The 15,678-nt window shown below is 46.7% G+C and overlaps 1 protein-coding gene across 5 annotated transcripts in view; it reads right to left on the bottom strand.

The window, feature by feature from the left end:
- Positions 1 to 14,034, bottom strand: part of wbp4 (WW domain binding protein 4) — a 40,892-nt gene extending 26,858 nt beyond the window's left edge. For 3 of the 5 annotated variants that reach the window (XM_078409262.1, XM_078409261.1, XM_078409263.1), the window contains exons 1-4: positions 13,933 to 14,034; positions 6,304 to 6,376; positions 2,896 to 2,958; positions 2,692 to 2,818 (exon numbers count right to left, since the gene is read on the bottom strand). In XM_078409262.1, the coding sequence (XP_078265388.1) occupies positions 2,692 to 2,818; positions 2,896 to 2,958; positions 6,304 to 6,376; positions 13,933 to 13,934 (265 nt within the window). In that variant the 5' untranslated portion in view covers positions 13,935 to 14,034. Of the gene's footprint in view, positions 1 to 2,691; positions 2,819 to 2,895; positions 2,959 to 6,303; positions 6,377 to 10,455; positions 10,583 to 12,771; positions 12,965 to 13,932 lie in introns of those variants that run through there. The other 2 variants (XM_078409265.1, XM_078409264.1) reach the window with 2 other exon arrangements.
- Between the last annotated feature and the right edge of the window lie 1,644 nt (positions 14,035 to 15,678).

The raw sequence follows: 15,678 nt of genomic DNA, 5'->3' as shown, positions 1-15,678 counted from the left end.
TTTTGGCCTACTTGGCCCACTACATTGGTGACCCCGAACGGTCCATTATAGAAAAATGGACAAGACATGGGGCTCAGCCTTCGCCTCGCTGTCCGAGGGCGCTACACCGGCTATCGAGGCAATTTCTGTAGCCCTCCCTACCTTTTGGACCCACCGACCCCACGTCTGGTTCCAGCAAGCTGAGGTATATTTCCAGCTCAAATCCATCCGGTCGGATGATACACGGTTTTTCTACCTGGTTGGAGCCCTGGACCAGGACACGGTCCAGCGGGTAACCGAGTTCCTCGCCGACCTACCGACCCAAGGTAAATAAAAGGGCGTCCCCCCTTTACAAGTGCCTCCAAAACCGCACCCGCCGATCCCCTCATCTCGACCGGTATTTGTACCCCCTTCTCCGCCCCCGTTTGTCCCTCCAGCAGTGCCCCCGCCAGCCCCCCCGGTTGTCCCTTCAGCTGAGCCCCCGCCAGACCCCCCGTCGGACGGGTACCGTACACGGTTCGGTCGACTAGTGCGACCACCGGTGCGCTTCGTGCCTCTGGTTCTGGGGGGGGGTCCTGTGGCGGCTCCCGAGGGTCGGGCCATACCACTCACGACCCCTCGGCACGGGAATGGGTCGAGCCAAGGAGGCGGACTTCGGCCGGGAGTATAAAGGTCAAGGACCGCATGACTCTTATTTCCCTTTTGGAGTTCCAGAGATACAGTAAACACGCTTTCGTTAACCTTGCCTACTTGTCGTTATTTTGGCCTACTTGGCCCACTACAATGTGATTTTTTCTATTACAAATCTCAAACAAATCTGTGGAGTAGAGGCAAATAAATAAATGATGGGTCTTCTTTCTCCCAAATATTATAGAAGGCACTGTACATCCCCAGACTAAAAGCAAAAATTCCGTTTGTGATCCTTGAGAGGTCTTGCCTTCTTCCCTGGTTACCCTCTTGTTATTAAGATAAGTATAAAAAGCTTTGAGATTTTCTTTAATCACCAAAGCAATTTTGTGGCCCCCTATGGCCCTTCTAATTGCCCAGGAGTTCTTTCCACCTTTCTTTATATTCCTGAAAGGCCCTGCCTGATTCTATCATCTTAAACATTGCATGTGCTTCTTTTTTCTTTTTGACCAAAATTTACAACCAGTTTGGTCATCCAAGGTTCCCTTATTTTGTCATTCTTATCCCTCTTCCACACAGGAATATGCCGGTTCTGAACTTCAATCACCTGGTCTTTAAATACCTCTCACATCAGATGTAGATTTACCAAATAACAATTGCTCTCAGTGTACATGTTTTCACTTTGGGCAGTGGCTGTAAGGAACAAGCTGCCAGAGGAGGTAGTTGAGGCAGATGCTATGAGCAAAACACTGAAGTAACCCAGTGGCTCACGCAGCATCTCTGGAGGACATGCATAGGTGATGTTTCAGGTCAGGACACCTCTTCAGGTATTATAATAGCTTTTAAACGACACTTATACAGGCACATTGATAGGAAAGGTTCAGAGGTATATTGAACAAACACGAACTAATGGGACTAGCTTAGATAGGGCATCTTGGTCACAACGTCCGAGTTGGGCCAAAGGGCCACAAATGACAGGGAAACTATTTGATGGCTTCCATTCTCCCTTCTCTCTTCTTTCTTGATGCGTGGTCACATTTGCCACCCTCTAAATGGCAGTTCCAAATTCTATAGAACTTTGGAAGATATTAACTTGAGATTTTCCTCATCATAAGGAATTTCCTTTCAAAACGCTGGGATGATTGCCTTCAAATCATCGGGTGCCATGACAATCTTCCTCTCATTATTTTATGACCATTACTTCGTTCCTCCAGTTCTTCATCCCTTTTCTTACTTCTGGAACCCATCTAAAAATGCTGGAACTGAACACTGTCAAAGACACCAATTACTAAAAGGAGCGCAGTCTACAACTGCATTCACGGAGAATAAAGAATACTGCTCAAACACCAAATATTATGCACCTGGAGAGCCATAGGTACCTACCTATTCAAATCACATCTGCAAAAATTCCCATTCTAAAGTAGAGTTGGTAGTAAAACCAAACTAAATTAAGGAAAGACATCGCTGATAATTTGAGGGTGCTGCGTGGTCTCCCTTTTTATAATTAGGTGAAGTGTCCTTTTAGAATCTATTTGGTCCAACATTCATGTCAAACTAATTTTTGTGAAATATATTAAATGGCTCCATTGGAATTAAGTGTTATTTGACGTAACAACATTTTTACTCCATAAAATTAAGCATGTCTAATAGCAAAGATTTTCTAAAAACTGTAAAAGGGATTAAGTTTCATTTCCATGATTTCAACATTAAGTGATTTCTTTCTTTCATATCAAAATGTTTTTTCTTTGAGACTTAAACTACCTGATGCTCTTATTTATTTGTTATTTAAGATGAAAAAGATGACTTCTAAGCAAATCAGTTAAACTTCCGAAGAATCAATTGAGTTATACAAGTAAAAAGGGCTGCTAATTAGAGCAAATAATAAAACTCCAAGCATTTTATTAAATGCTCATCTTTCAACTTGATGTCACATCAAACTACTCAAAAGATTTATTTTTAAAAAACGACCATTTTTCCCAGGAATCCTATGACAATATCCATTTTCCATTACTTGCCTACCAATTACAAATGGTCCAAAATAACAAACAACTATGCCCTCAAAAACAGAGCAACATTCACAGCTACCTGGAATATTTAGTCCAAGCCTCTTCAGATCTTCCTGATAAGCTTTCATAGCTGCATTCTCCATCTCGGCAAATTCCTTTGCAATTCTCTCCTCTTCTTTTGCTTTATCCAAGCTTTTCTTTTTAATCTGGAATACAGATGAAGTGTTGTACAAAACTGGCCTTTAAACAGAAAACGGCAAATATAATTTGAGAAACAGGATACCTCACTGATCTTCCTTGCCACATTTTCTTGATGGTTCTTTCCCCTTTCATGGAACTCCACACTCTGTATGAAACATTTAACAAAAGTGGAGCATTATTATACATGATGCAGAATTTAAATAAACTTCAAAAAGAGCCAACTCCAACTTAATTGTAAACAACTTGAAAATAGGAGAATATTTGTGTGTTTCCGTAAATAAGGGTGACCTGTGACATGGGCAGCCAAATTTGAAAGTTATTAAATCATAATGAAATACCACAGCATTAAAAAATATGCCTACCTATGATCCTTTTGAGCTAATTTGTGATCAAAATCAACCAAAATTTGACCAAAATTTAATACTTTCAAAATTTGAAAAAAAGTTTTTTAAAAAATAAGACATGTAAGACATAAGGGACACTTGCTGATTTCTAAGCTCCCTTACAAAATGTCAGCACCTAACCCACCACAAGGCCCGTAGTTCACGCCAGGGTCATTATAATCGTGTGTTTGAGATTTTTTTTAAATCGCAACGAGTGCCAAAAAAAACCCTTACAGCACGATAAATAGCATTGACAACATTACTCAATGGGAGGGACAACAGAATAAGACATCGATAAAATAGGTGAGCAAACTAGATTTTTATTTCATGATTTTAAGTTCTATCTCTTCCATTATTTCAATGGAAAGCTTAAACGCAAAATATAACCAATAAAAAAAGAAACAATACAAAAACAGTTACTCTGCTTTTAATTCACACATTACACACGTGACCAAATGGACACTGCTATTCACGTTCTGCTGCAAAAACTTGGGGCATCAGAAAACTATCTTATCGGGTGATAAATGAAAAATATCATAAGCATAATCAGAGTTTGGCTTATATAGAGTTTTTTAATAGCAAAATTAATGTAAGCTTTCTGGTATAAATTAGCCTAAGGATTTGATGAAATCCTGCTTGAAAAATGTCACAAAAAAGCAAGAAAACACAGGGACATATCTGATATTATTCTTTGTAAAAACAGGTTTATTTATTTTTGCTTCATCTCATTATTTTGGCTATACACCATGATCTATACCACTTAAAATACAGGACATGAAACAATGAGAATATTCCATATAAAACTGGAAAATAACTTAGAAGTTTGGAGACCTTCAGTTTCACTACTGTGTTGTATTTACGGAAACACCCATTTTCCAGATGTTAAAACCCTGAGGCACACCACGAGTCACAAGCCTCCTGTCCGAAAAGCAATTTTTCGCCATCATCCTTTGCTTCTTTCCATGAAGCCAATATCCATTCAGCTATCTCTCCTTGGATCCCATGCGCCCTAACCTTCCAGAGCAGCCTACCATGTGGAATCTGGTCGAATGCCTTGCTGAAATCCATATCTACATCTGCACTCATCAATCCTTTTGGTCAAAACTCATTCGTGAGACAACCTCCCACGTACAAAACCATGCTGACTATCCCTAATCAGCCCTTGCACGTCTAAATGCACGTAGAATCTTATCCCTCAGAATACTCTAGAAACTTTCTGGCGCAGATGTTAGGCTCATTGGCTAGTAGTTCCAGGCTTTTCCCTGCAGCCCTTCTTGAATAGATGCACATTTGTCACCCTCCAGTCTTCTGGCACCTCACCTGTATTTAATGACGACCCCCACCACAATCAGTCAGAAAGGTCCCGATCCGAAACATCACCTATCCATATTATCAAAACTGCTGCCTGACCCACTGAGTTACTCGTGCACTGTGTGTCAATTTTAAATGCTGGAGTAAATTAGTGGGTCAGGCAGCATTTCTGGCAGACATCGAGACGTGACGTTTAGCGTTGCAACCCTTCTTTAGACTGATTGCAGGAAGGGGTTGGGGAAAGAGGCACAGATGGAAAAAGGGCGGGGTCGAACCAAAGAAAAAGAGTTTGATTGGCAGATGGTTAGACAAAGGACAGAAATGAACAGGAGACAAAAAAAGTGTCACGTTAGGAGAGAAGTGGAGTGAAATGTAAAGCCAGACTGAGGGATATGGGTGGAACAAGGGGGTAGATGATGGAAGGAGGTAGGACAGTGGGACAAATGGGTATGTACTGGGGTGGTGGTGGGGGGGGGGGGGGAGAGGCACAGGAAAGAGAGGGGGGAAAAGAGGGGATGTTACATAAAACTGGAGAATTCAATGTTCTTACATTCAACAGTAGGACTGCTAGCAGAGCTACTGCCCCTCAGCACCAGTTTTAGAGTTCAAAACTTGGTTTAGAAATACTGCGTGGAAACAGACCATTCGGCCTACCGAGTCCACACCGGCCGCCAATCACTTGTACACGAGTTCTATTGTATCCCACTTGCACAACCTATACGCTAAGGGCAATTTATGGAAGCTAATTTACCTCCAAACCAGCATATCTTTGGAATGTGGGGGGAACCTGGAGCAAATCCTGGGACCTGGGTTTGATCCTGACCTTAGATCCTGTCTGTGTGGAGTTTGCACATTGGCCTCTTTTGCACATTCTCTTGCGTGCTACCGGCCCCTGCATTAAAAAACGTGCCTCGCATATCTCTTTAAAATGTTGTCCCTCTCAGCTTAAAGCTGTGCCCTCTATTCGATATTTCCATACTGGGAAACAAGTTCCGACTGCGTCTCTCATACTTTTTGCATACTTCTATCAGGTCTCCAGTGATCCAGAGAAAACAATCAGTCTGTCCAATCTTTCCTTGCAGCTAATACTCTCTAATCCAGGCATCATTCTGGTAAACCTCCTATGCAACTTTTCAAAAGCCCCACATCCTTCCTGTATTGGGTCGACCAGAACTGGATGCAATTCTCCAAACGTGGCCTAACCAAAGTCCTATAAAGCTGCATCATGACTTCCTGATTCTTATACTCAATGCCTCAACCAATGTAGGAAGTGTACCACATGTTTTCTTTATAGAAACAAAGAATCGCAGATACAGGTTTATACCAAAGATAGACAAAGTGGTAGTGTAACTCTGCAGGTTAGTCAGCATCTCGAGAATTTTTTTTTTTTAAACCCACCATCTGCTTGTGTTGCCACTTTCAGGGAGTTGTGGACATGGTCCCCAAGAACCCTCTGTACATCAATGCAGTTAGGGGTTTTGCCATTAATTTTATATTTTCCCCTTATATTCGACCTTCCTAACACCTCACACTTACTGGATTAAATTCCATCTGCCATTCGTTTGACCATTTCTGTAGCTGATATATATTCCACTGTCTCCTCACAGACCTCAACTTCAAGAAGGGTCTCAACCCGAAACATCACCCATTCCTTTTCTCCAGAGATGCTGCCTGTCCCGCTGAGTTACTCCAGCTTTTTGTGTCAACTCCAGCAATCTTGGTATCATCTGCAAATTTACTAACTAAGCCACCTACACTGACATTCAAAATGTATTAAATAACAAAATGCAACATACAGGCTTATTGTCTGCTATCCAGCATTTGCAGTACTCGCAGAACTTCTTTGGCTGGGACTTCCAATAATCCGCCCTGCAGATTAAAAAGACACATGTTAGTAGAGTTTCCTAATGTTCAAAAGGCTCATTGCTTCCTGTGTACAATGCAAACATTGCAATAATCTATTTCCATTTTTCTACTCAATTTGAAAATCCCCTATGTATGGAGGTGCGTTAAGCAACATCAATGCTTTCCTACATCAGACGATAAAAACCTGATGTAAATCCTCATGATACAAAATTTTACTAATTACTTTGTTGAATTAGCTTGCCAATGTTAATATGGAACAAAATACCTAATCATCAGTTTTGATATTGGTGTATGTAAAGTTTATCAAATACATTGGTTAGATTTCAGTTACAAGGAGAGACTGGATTACATAGGTTTATTTTCCCAGGTGTGCAGGAGGCTGAGGTGACATGATAGTTAATAAGAATATGATGGGGATAAATAGGGTAGTTCATTAAAATAAAACTTTATCCCATGGTGGAGCGCACAGGTTCAAAGTAGGAAGGTTCGAGGGGATCTGAGGGGGATTTTTTTCCATACAATGTGCTTGGAGTCTGGAAAGCACTGTTTGAAGCAGTTACACGTGACATTTCAGCTGCATTTTGACAAGGACTTGAATTGCCATGGCATAGAAGACTTTGGACTGAATGTGAATAAATGAAGTTGATGTGGATAGGTAAAGGGCAACATGGATGTGGTGGGCCAAAGGACCTGTTTCTGTTCTGTACAAGTCTATGAGAAGTAGCTTTTTGCAAGATACAAAATATTTTAATACCGTATTCATTTTGTTTCTTAAAAATGTTTCATAGCTGGTTAGTCTTAATCTTTCATTCATAATGTAATGCCATTAGAACTGCTTCTACCAAGATGTATTTAGTAAGCACATATCAGAGGCAAGTCGAGACGCATTCATGTCAAAGGTGGCTGATGAGTAGAGACACAGAGTAAGTAAGATATACTGAGAACTTATCAGTGTTTGCAGAAAGGATGCTGACAAAATATTGACTAAAGCAGAGATGAATGGTAATTGGTGCAGTGAAAAATTAGTGGCAATGTTTGCCAGAAAAGCTGCCTACACTTAGAATGGTTAAGTTTCACAGACCAGAGCTTTCATCCTACATTGGCAAGGAAAGTGAGGATGGTAAAACACTTGCCATAATCTTCCAAAATGTCAATCCCAATATTGTCATCAAACCCGCTGACAAGGCTGAGTCAGACAGGCCTCCAGTCCGAAAACAACCTTCCACCATCACCCTCTCCTTCCTTCCATGAAGCCAAAATTCTAACTAGTCAGCTGTCTCTCCCTTGATCTCATGCAATCGAACCTTCCAGAACATGCCTACAATCTTTGATGCATAACCTTATGAAATCCATATAGACGAGATCTATGGCTCTGCCCTCTACAACCTATTTGGATACATCTTCAAAAAAATCAAATCAGATTTGTGAGACGAAACCTCCCCTGTACAGAAGCATGCTGACCATCACTAATCAGCTCGTCTATCCAAATGCATACATGTCTTATCCCTCAGAATACTTCCCAGTAACTTGCATGCCACAGATGTTAGGCTCACTAGTCTATAATTCCCAGGCTTTTCCTTGCAGCCCTTCTTAAATAGAGGCAACAACAGCCACACACCAGTCTTCTGGCACCAATGATGATTCATATATCTCAGCTAATGCACCTGCAATTTCTTCGCTAGCTTCCCACAATGTCTTCAAACATATCTGATCAGGCCTGGGAGATTTGCCTACCTTCATTTGCCTTCGGATGTTCAGCACCTGTATTATTAACAGTCCTCAGGACACTTTCATTCACTGTCCAAAGTTTCCCAATCTTCATGGTTTTCTCCACATTAAAAACAGAGGAGAAATTGTGGACTTTGCCCATCTCCTGCAACTCCATACAAAACCACTTTGGTTTCTGAGGGGTACTATTCTCTCCCTACTTACCCTCTTTCCCTGAATGTACATGAAATCTCTTTGGATTTTCCTTAATATTATCTGCCAGAGTTATCTCATGCTCCCTTTTTGCCCTCCTGATTTGCTTCTTGAGTATGCTCCTCAGTTCCCAAGGTTCCTTCAAGGATACACTTGATCCCAGGTGCCTATTCCTGTTCCATGCCTGCTTATTCATGACCCGAGCCACAAATTATCTTTTAATCCGAGCTACCTAATACCCACCTGTCAAACGCTTCACTCAACAGGAACATGCATGCCCTGAACTCTTGTCATTACACTTTTAAATACATCCCACTTTCTGGACTTCCCTTTGCTCGCAAACAACCTTCTCCAGTCAACTTAAGCAAGCTCCTGTCTAATACCAACCAAGTTGGCCTTGCCACAATTCAGAATTTTGACTCGCATGCCTGCCCCCAATATCCTCATCTATCATAAACCTAACAGAACAGTGATCGCTGGTCCCAAAAGGCTCACCCAAGAACATTTCAGCCACTTGTACTTTCAAATTTCCCCAAGAGCAGATGTCCTCTTCCATGTAGGAACCTCTCCATATTGCATGGAAACTTTCCTGAACACATTTTACAAATTCTAACCCGTCTTAAGCCTTTTACACCTTGAGAGCCCGTCAATATTGGGAAAGTTAAAATCCTCTACTATTGCCAGCCTTTAAGTCATATTTGCAGCTGCCTGCAATCTCCTGGCTCATTTGGTCCTCTAATTCCCGTTGATTATTTGGGGGCCTGTAGTACACTCCCAACAAAGAGATCATTCTCGCTGACAAGGGAGGTGCCGTGGTAGTCTGGCGCGCTGACCTCTACCGGGCTGAAGCCAGGCGACAACTCTCAGATACCTCCTCCCACGTATCCTTGGACCATGACCCCACTGACGAACACCAGACCTTAATATCACACACCATTTCTGATTTAATTACTTCCAGCTCCCTGCCCTCAAAAGCCTCCAACCTAATCGTTCTCCAGCCCCGCATAGCCCAATTTTATCTTCTCCCCAAAATTCACAAACAGAACAGTCCTGGCAGACCCATTGTTTCTGCTTGTTCATGACCCACTGAATTAATTCCCACATACCTCGACTCCATCCTATCCCCCCCGGTCCAATGTCCAAGAATTCATACGCTTTTCGTCTCTTCACTGACTTCCGTTTTCCAGGCCTCCACTCCCTCATCTTTACTATGGATGTCCAGACATTTTACACCTCCATCCCCACAAGGAATGTCTTAAAGCCCTCCGTTTCTTCCTCGACCGTAGAAGCAGTCAATTTCCATCTAGTAATACTCTCCTCTGCCTCGCAGAGCTGGTCCTTATCCTTAACAACTTCTCCTTCGACTTCTCCCACTTCCTCCAAATCCAAGGCGTAGCTGTGGGCACTCGCATGGGCCCCAGCTATGCCTGCCTCTTTGTAGGGTACGTCCATCAATCACTGTTCCAGGCGTACACTGGCCCTATCCCCGAACTCTACCTCCGCCACATTGACGACTGACTTCATCAACTTCTCGACTAATTTCCATCCTGCACTCAAATTCACTTGGGACCATCTCCGACATCTCCCTACCGTTTCTAGATCTCACCATCTCCATCACAGGAGAGAGACTATTGACTGACATCTATTACAAACCCACTGACTCCCATAGCTATCTAGACTACACTTCTTCCCACCCTGCTTCCTATAAAGACTGCATCCCTTACTCCCAATTCCTCCGTCTACGCCGCATCTGCGCCCAGGATGAGGTGTTCGATACCAGGTCATCGGAGATGTTCTCATTCTTTAGGGACTGGGGGTTACCCCCTTCCATTATAGATGTGGCTCTCCCTAGGGTCTCCTCGATATCCTGCAGCTCCACTCTTGCTCCCCCTTCCCCCATACGTAACAAGGACAGAGCCCCCCTTGTCCTCAACTTCCACCCCATCATCCATAGCATACAGCATTTAATCCATGCAACATTTTCGCCACCTCCAACGGGATCCCACCACTGGCCACATATTCCCATCTCCACCCCTTTCTGCTTTCCGCAGAAACCATTCCCCCCGCAACTCCCTGGTCAACCTGTCCCGTCCCACCCAAACCACCCCCTCCCGAGGTACTTTCCCCTGCAACTGCAGGAGATGCAACACCTGTTCCTTTACCTCCAAGGACCCTGACAGTCTTTTCAGGTGAGGCAGAGGTTCGCTTGCACCTCCTTCAACCTCATCTACTGTATCCGCTGTTCCAGATGTCAACTCCTGTATATCGACGAGATCAAGCGCAGACTCTGCGATCGTTTCACTGAACACTTCCGCTCAGTCTGCTTTAACCTACCTGATCTCCAGGTTGCTCAGCACTTTAACTCCCCCTCCCATTCCCAATCTGACCTCTCTGTCCTGGGCCTCCTCCATTGTCAGAGCAAATTGGAGGAAGAGCACCTCATATTTCGCTTGGGTAGCTTACACCTCAGCGGTATGAACATTGACGTCTCTAACTTCAAATAGCCCTTGCTTTCCCGCTCTCTCCATCCTCTCCCTCCCACTAGTCTTCCTGTCTCCGACTACATTCTATCTCTGTCCCGCCCACTCCCCTGAAATCAGTCTGAAGAAGGGTCTCGACCCAAAATGTCACCCATTTCTTCTCTCCAGAGATGCTGTTTAGGCCGCTGAGTTACTCCAGCATTTTGTCTACCTTCAATTTAAACCAGCATCTGCAGTTCTTTCCTACACATCAAGTGATCATCCCCTTTCTTATTCCTCAGCTCCACCCACTGGACAAACCATCAGTAATGTCATTACAGACTACTACTGTGACATTCTCCTTAATCAATAAACCTCTTTTACCTCCATCTATCTCTCCTATAGCACATGCACACTGGGACATTAAACTGCCAGTCCTGCCCCTCTCTTAGCCAGGTTTCTGTAATGGCTACAACATCCTCGTCATACCTAAAGCTCTGTATCCATTTCCACTTGCATAGGCCATTTCTGCATCAGAAGAGATCCCAATTATTCAAAAATCTGAATCTTCAGGCACGCATTCATTTGTCCTATCTTCCTGTTCCTATCCTCACTAGCATGGGCAACCTGGAGTTTCAATTGCTGCCACAGAGCATCCTGCTGACAATACTTTCTGCCTACTCCCTTCCATTGTGCTCACCCATCTACTCTCTTCCTGTACCTTAGGCCTGACCACCTCGTTAAAGTCTTATCAAAGAAGTTCTCATTCTCCTGAATGAAACTGAGATCATCCAGCTGCAGCCCCAGTCCTTAATCCGGCCTGTGAGGACAATAGACAATAGGTGCAGGAGGAGGCCATTCGGCCCTTTGAGCCAGCACCGCCATTCAATGTGATCATGGCTGATCATTCTCAATCAGTACCCCGTTCCTGCCTTCTCCCCATACCCCCTGATTCCACTATCCTTAAGAGCTCTATCCAGCTCTCTCTTGAATGCATTCAGAGAATTGGCCTCCACTGCCTTCTGAGGCAGAGAATTCCACAGATTCACAACTCTCTGACTGAAAAAGTTTTTCCTCATCTCAGTTCTAAATGGCCTACCCCTTATTCGTAAACTGTGGCCCCTTGTTCTGGACTCCCCCAACATTGGGAACATGTTTCTTGCCTCTAACGTGTCCAACCCCCTAATAATCTTATACGTTTCGATAAGATCTCCTCTCATCCTTCTAAATTCCAGTGTATACAAGCCTAGTCGCTCCAGCCTTTCAACATATGATAGTCCTGCCATTCCGGGAATTAACCTAGTAAACCTACGCTGCACGCCCTCAATAGCAAGAATATCCTTCCTCAAATTTGGAGACCAAAACTGCATACAGTACTCAAGGTGCAGTCTCACTAGGGCCCTGTACAACTGCAGAAGGACCTCTTTGCTCGTATACTCAACTCCTCTTGTTATGAAGGCCAACATTCCATTGGCTTTCTTCACTGCCTGCTGTTCCTGGACACAATTCTCACAGGTGTAAACAGCAGGGACACCAGCAATTTCCCATATCCTCCAGGAGGTACATTGCACCATTCTACCTGCCATCACCACAGCATTAAACCAAGAAAGAAAATCCACAAGAATCTCACACACAACAGCAGACTGTACCTTTTCTTCCTGTTCCCCTCTGCTCTGCTCTGCTCTGCTCAGCCCTCTTGCCTCCAACTGCTCGAAGAGGCAACACCTCTGTTATACCTTTGTTTCTTTTCATTAGTTGCACAATTAGTCAAATTTAATCACCGAACCAATCCACGGGCTAACTTTTCAAGTCTCCCGTTCCTATTCCAACACTGAAATTAACTGGCTCATGCAATCCACAGGCTAGTTGTTTAGTTTTGTTTTGTTTAGTGTGAAAACACAACCTCCAGCCCACTGGGCCAAGCCGACCATTGATAACATGTACACTCGTTCTATGTTATTTCCAGTTTCATGTCCTGCACCCTAGCGGCAATTTACAGAAGACTATTAACCTATAAACCTTCACATCTTTCCACCAGGAGGGGAAACCGGAGCACCTGAGGAAATCCACGCGGTCACAGGGAGAACGTACAAACTCTGTACAGACAACAGCACTCGCAATCAGGATTGAAACCGGGTCTTTGGCACTGTGAGGCAGCAACTCTACCGCTATGCTGCCCTAGTTAGATAGAGCATGGAAACAAGCCCCACACCTTGGGGGAGGGGGGGGGGCTAACGGGGCAGGGGATACACGGGGGGTAATTGGGCAGTGGATACGGGGGTTAATGGAGCAGGGGATATGGGAGGGGTAATGGGGCAGGGGATACAGGGGACTAATGGGGCAGTGGATACGGGGAGGGGTATGGGGAGGGTTAATGGGGCAGGGGATGGGGGGGATAATGGGGCAGTGGATACGGGGGGCTAATGGGGCAGGGGATACAGGGGGGTAATGGGGCAGGGGGTACGGGGAGGATAATGGGGTAGTGGGTAAGGGGGGGTAATGGGGCAGGGGGTACGGGGGACTAATGGGGCAAGGGGTACGGGGGACTAATGGGGCAAGGGGTACGGGGGAGTAATGGGGCAGGGGGTATGGGGAGGCTAATGGGGTGGTGGGTAAGGGGGGCTAATGGGGCAGGGGGTAAGGGGGCTAATGGGGCAGGGGATACGGGGAGCTAATGGGGCAAGGGGTACGGGGGAGTAATGGGGCAGGGGATATGAGGGTTAAAGGGGCAGGGGATACGGGGGATAATGGGGTACAGGGGGGGTTAATGGGGCAGTGGATACGGGAGGGTAATGGGGCAGGGGGTACGGGGGGGCCATTGGGGGCAGGGGGTACGGGGAGGTAATGGGGCAGGGGGTACGGGGAAGCTAATGGGGTAGTGGGTAAGAGGGGGGGGGTAATGGGGGGGGGGTAATGGGGCAGGGGGTACGGGGAGGTAATGGGGACGGGGGGAATGGTGGGAGGGATAATGGGGCTGAGGGAATGAGGAGGTAATGAGGGCGCGGTGGCAGGACTGATCTTCCATGCGGGCCTTCGCCATCCCGCGGTCGGAGCGTTGCGTAGATTTTCATCGCGGCGACAGCATGAGGCGGGTCGCGGGTACATGAGGCGGCGAGCCCCCGGTCGCAGCCGAAAGCCGCAGGTTGCGGGCAGCTGTGGTCCCGAGGCCCATCCACTTACATCGTCGCCGCGCAGCAGGCCGTCAATCCGCGCCGAGGAGGAGGAGAAACCAGCGTCCAGACCAGGAGCCGCCGCGTCTACAACGTGTCGCGTCACCCAACGCGCCGCATCCGCCGGCACCGCCCCCGCCCCCGCCCCCGCCGGCACCTCCCCCGCCCCCGCCGGCACCGCCCCCGCCCCCGCCCCCGCCGGCACCGCCCCCGCCCCCGCCGGCACCGCCCCCGCCCCCGCCGGCACCGCCCCCGCCCCCGCCCCCGCCGGCACCGCCCCCGCCGGCACCGCCCCCGCCGGCACCGCCCCCGCCCCCGCCGGCACCGCCCCCGCCCCCGCCGGCACCGCCCCCGCCCCCGCCCCCGCCGGCACCGCCCCCGCCGGCACCGCCCCCGCCCCCACCGCCCCCGCCCCCGCCGGCACCGCCCCCGCCCACCACGGATAATACAGCTATTATCTTTGCTCAAAATGCCGGAGTAACAGCGGGTGGGTGCTCGGCAGACAAGGAGTGGGACACGTTTGGGGTAAAGAGCCCTCTTCACACTGAGAGTCAGGGGAGAGGGAGTTAGTGATAAGGAAGTGTGAGAGATGCAGATCAAGGAAAACGTGGAATGGACCTTCGTTAGCTAAAGGTGACAACAAAGCAAACAGAGATGTAATGTAATCAGAGGGACTGTCAGGCAATTGAATGCACGACGTGTTATTTTCTTGCTGTACCCTGACATCTCCCTGACCCTGGACCCCGGGCGGGGTGGAAGGCGCGGGGACGCGGACTCCTGACTTGTGTGGCCGCCGGATTCTTCCCGAGGGGGCTGAACATGTCCTGGACTGAACATGTCCTGGGCTGAACATGTCCTGGGCTGAACATGTCCTGGGCTGAACATGTCCTGGGCTGAACATGTCCTGGGCTGAACATGTCCTGGGCTGAACATGTCCTGGGCTGAACATGTCCTGGGCTGAACATGTCCTGGGCTGAACATGTCCTGGGCTGAACATGTCCTGGGCTGAGCTCCAGGCTGCGGCTCACCGACCCTCGGGAGCCGGGCGCCATCGCCACCTGCCTGGTTCGGCGCCTCACAAGCAAACGCCTACCAGGTAAGGGGCTTCCACAGGAAATGAATCAGGGAACTTGGCACAAATGTCCAATAGACAATAGGTGCAGGAGGAGGCCAATCGGCCCTTCGAGCCAACACCGCCATTCAATGTGATCGTGGCTGATCATTCACAATCAGTACCCCGTTCCTGCCTTCTCCCCATACCCCCTTACTCCGCTATCCTTAAGAGCTCTATCTAGCTCTCTCTTGAATGCATTCAGAGAATTGGCCTCCACTGCCTTCTGAGACAGAGAATTCCACAGATTCACAACTCTCTGACTGAAAAAGTTTTTCCTCATCTCATTTCCAAATGGCCTACCCCTTATTCTTAATAATAATAATAATAATGCATTACATTTATATAGCGCTTTTCTAGAAACCTAAAGACGCTTTACATATTAGATCTAACATAAAGATAAATAAATAAACGAACAGAAAAGGATGAGTAAGGTGGAGCGACGGTCAATGATTGAAGGCGGTGTTGAACAAGTGAGACTTCAGTGATGTTTTGAATGCGGTGAGTGAGGAGGAGTCTCTGATGGTTTGAGGTAGTGAGTTCCAGAGTGTGGGAGCAGCGATGGAGAAAGCCCTGTCCCCCCAAGATCTGAGTTTGGTCCGAATGGGGGGGGGGGGGGGGGGGGGACAGGAGGTTTGCAGCAGC

This window comes from Rhinoraja longicauda, chromosome 12, assembly GCF_053455715.1.
Source record: "Rhinoraja longicauda isolate Sanriku21f chromosome 12, sRhiLon1.1, whole genome shotgun sequence".
Lineage (NCBI taxonomy): Eukaryota > Metazoa > Chordata > Chondrichthyes > Rajiformes > Arhynchobatidae > Rhinoraja > Rhinoraja longicauda.
Note: the sequence above shows the minus strand (reverse complement) of the source record. Positions and strands in the feature narration are given on the sequence as shown.